General features: G+C 31.5%; 1 protein-coding gene across 1 annotated transcript in view; it reads right to left on the bottom strand.

Moving 5' to 3' along the window:
- Positions 1-1,208, bottom strand: part of SPATS2 (spermatogenesis associated serine rich 2) — a 128,961-nt gene that overhangs the window by 46,208 nt on the left and 81,545 nt on the right. Inside the window, exon 4 of the mRNA XM_003793612.3 lies at positions 464-572. Coding sequence (XP_003793660.1) covers positions 464-572 — 109 coding nt within the window. The remainder of the gene's footprint in view (positions 1-463; positions 573-1,208) is intronic.

The raw sequence follows: 1,208 nt of genomic DNA, 5'->3' as shown, positions 1-1,208 counted from the left end.
GCTGGAATGATTTCTTCCTAAATACCATTAGAGAACATTTTGAGTAAAATGATGTAGTTTCTCAAGCTTGTCTCTTATTCTATGTATCATATAACTTATGAATGAATTGCTTATAGGGCTGAAAGAGGTGTCTTAAAATGTCATGGTATGTTACGTTATCATGGTTCTACTACAGTGGTTCTCAATCTTCCTAATACCACGATCCCTTAATGCAGTTCCTCATGTTGTGGTGACCTCCAACCATAAAATTATTTTCGTTTCTACTTCATAAAATAATTTTATGGTTGAGGGTCACCACAACATGAGGAACTGCATTAAATGGTCACGGCATTAGGAAGATTGAGAACCACAGGTCTACTATATCGTCTATGAGGAATTTGATTGAGGGATGTTATAAAAGTCTGAAACAAATTCTATTTGAACAAATACAAACTTATATAAAAAAAAAATGAGGTAGAATTACCTTCCATGAATGCTTGTACTGTTTTGTCCACACAATTATCAAAGTGCTGCAAAACCAGGATGATTTCATTGTTGCTTTTATTGGGAACTATTGCACGCACTGCATTTATCTGGAAAAGATGACAAGGTAATTTAATTCTAACATCCACAGGTCAGTAGGCAGCTGAGGCCTATTACAGAGAATAACAGAAAGAATGACATTTCTTTCTTTCTTTCTTTTTTTTTTGACATTTCATTTTTAACAATATGTATCACTCTAGCATCCATAAGAGTACCTACAACCATCTCACTGGGAATGATAAATAGAAGAGTGATAACAGCACATAAAAAATTAATTTCAAAACCTAGAAAGGCAGAACATTTCTAGAAATACATAGAATGTATGTACTAGATTTTGTATCAAGAAAGGGTGGTTTAATTTAGGTATCAGGTTCTAATTTAGCATCGACATTCACTCATTTTTAGTATACTGTAAAAAAGGTAGAAAGTTTAATGAACCACAATAACAACTTGGATTTTTGTATAGCATTTTCTAAAACATTTTTACTTTATATCATGTAATTATATAAAAACTTTATAGAAATAATGTATACAAATAATTTAAATTATTATAAACTATTTCAGGTACACAAAACATAATGAACACCCACTATGTGACACCCTGTTTATTAAAACATAACAAGTAAAGCCCCATGAATGCCTAATAAATCCCATTTCCCTTCATTTTTCCCCTGAATTTGTTATTT

This window comes from Otolemur garnettii, unplaced genomic scaffold (assembly GCF_000181295.1).
Source record: "Otolemur garnettii isolate 467f Iridium unplaced genomic scaffold, OtoGar3 scaffold00070, whole genome shotgun sequence".
Classification (NCBI taxonomy): domain Eukaryota; kingdom Metazoa; phylum Chordata; class Mammalia; order Primates; family Galagidae; genus Otolemur; species Otolemur garnettii.
This window is presented reverse-complemented; position numbering and strand designations above follow the sequence as displayed.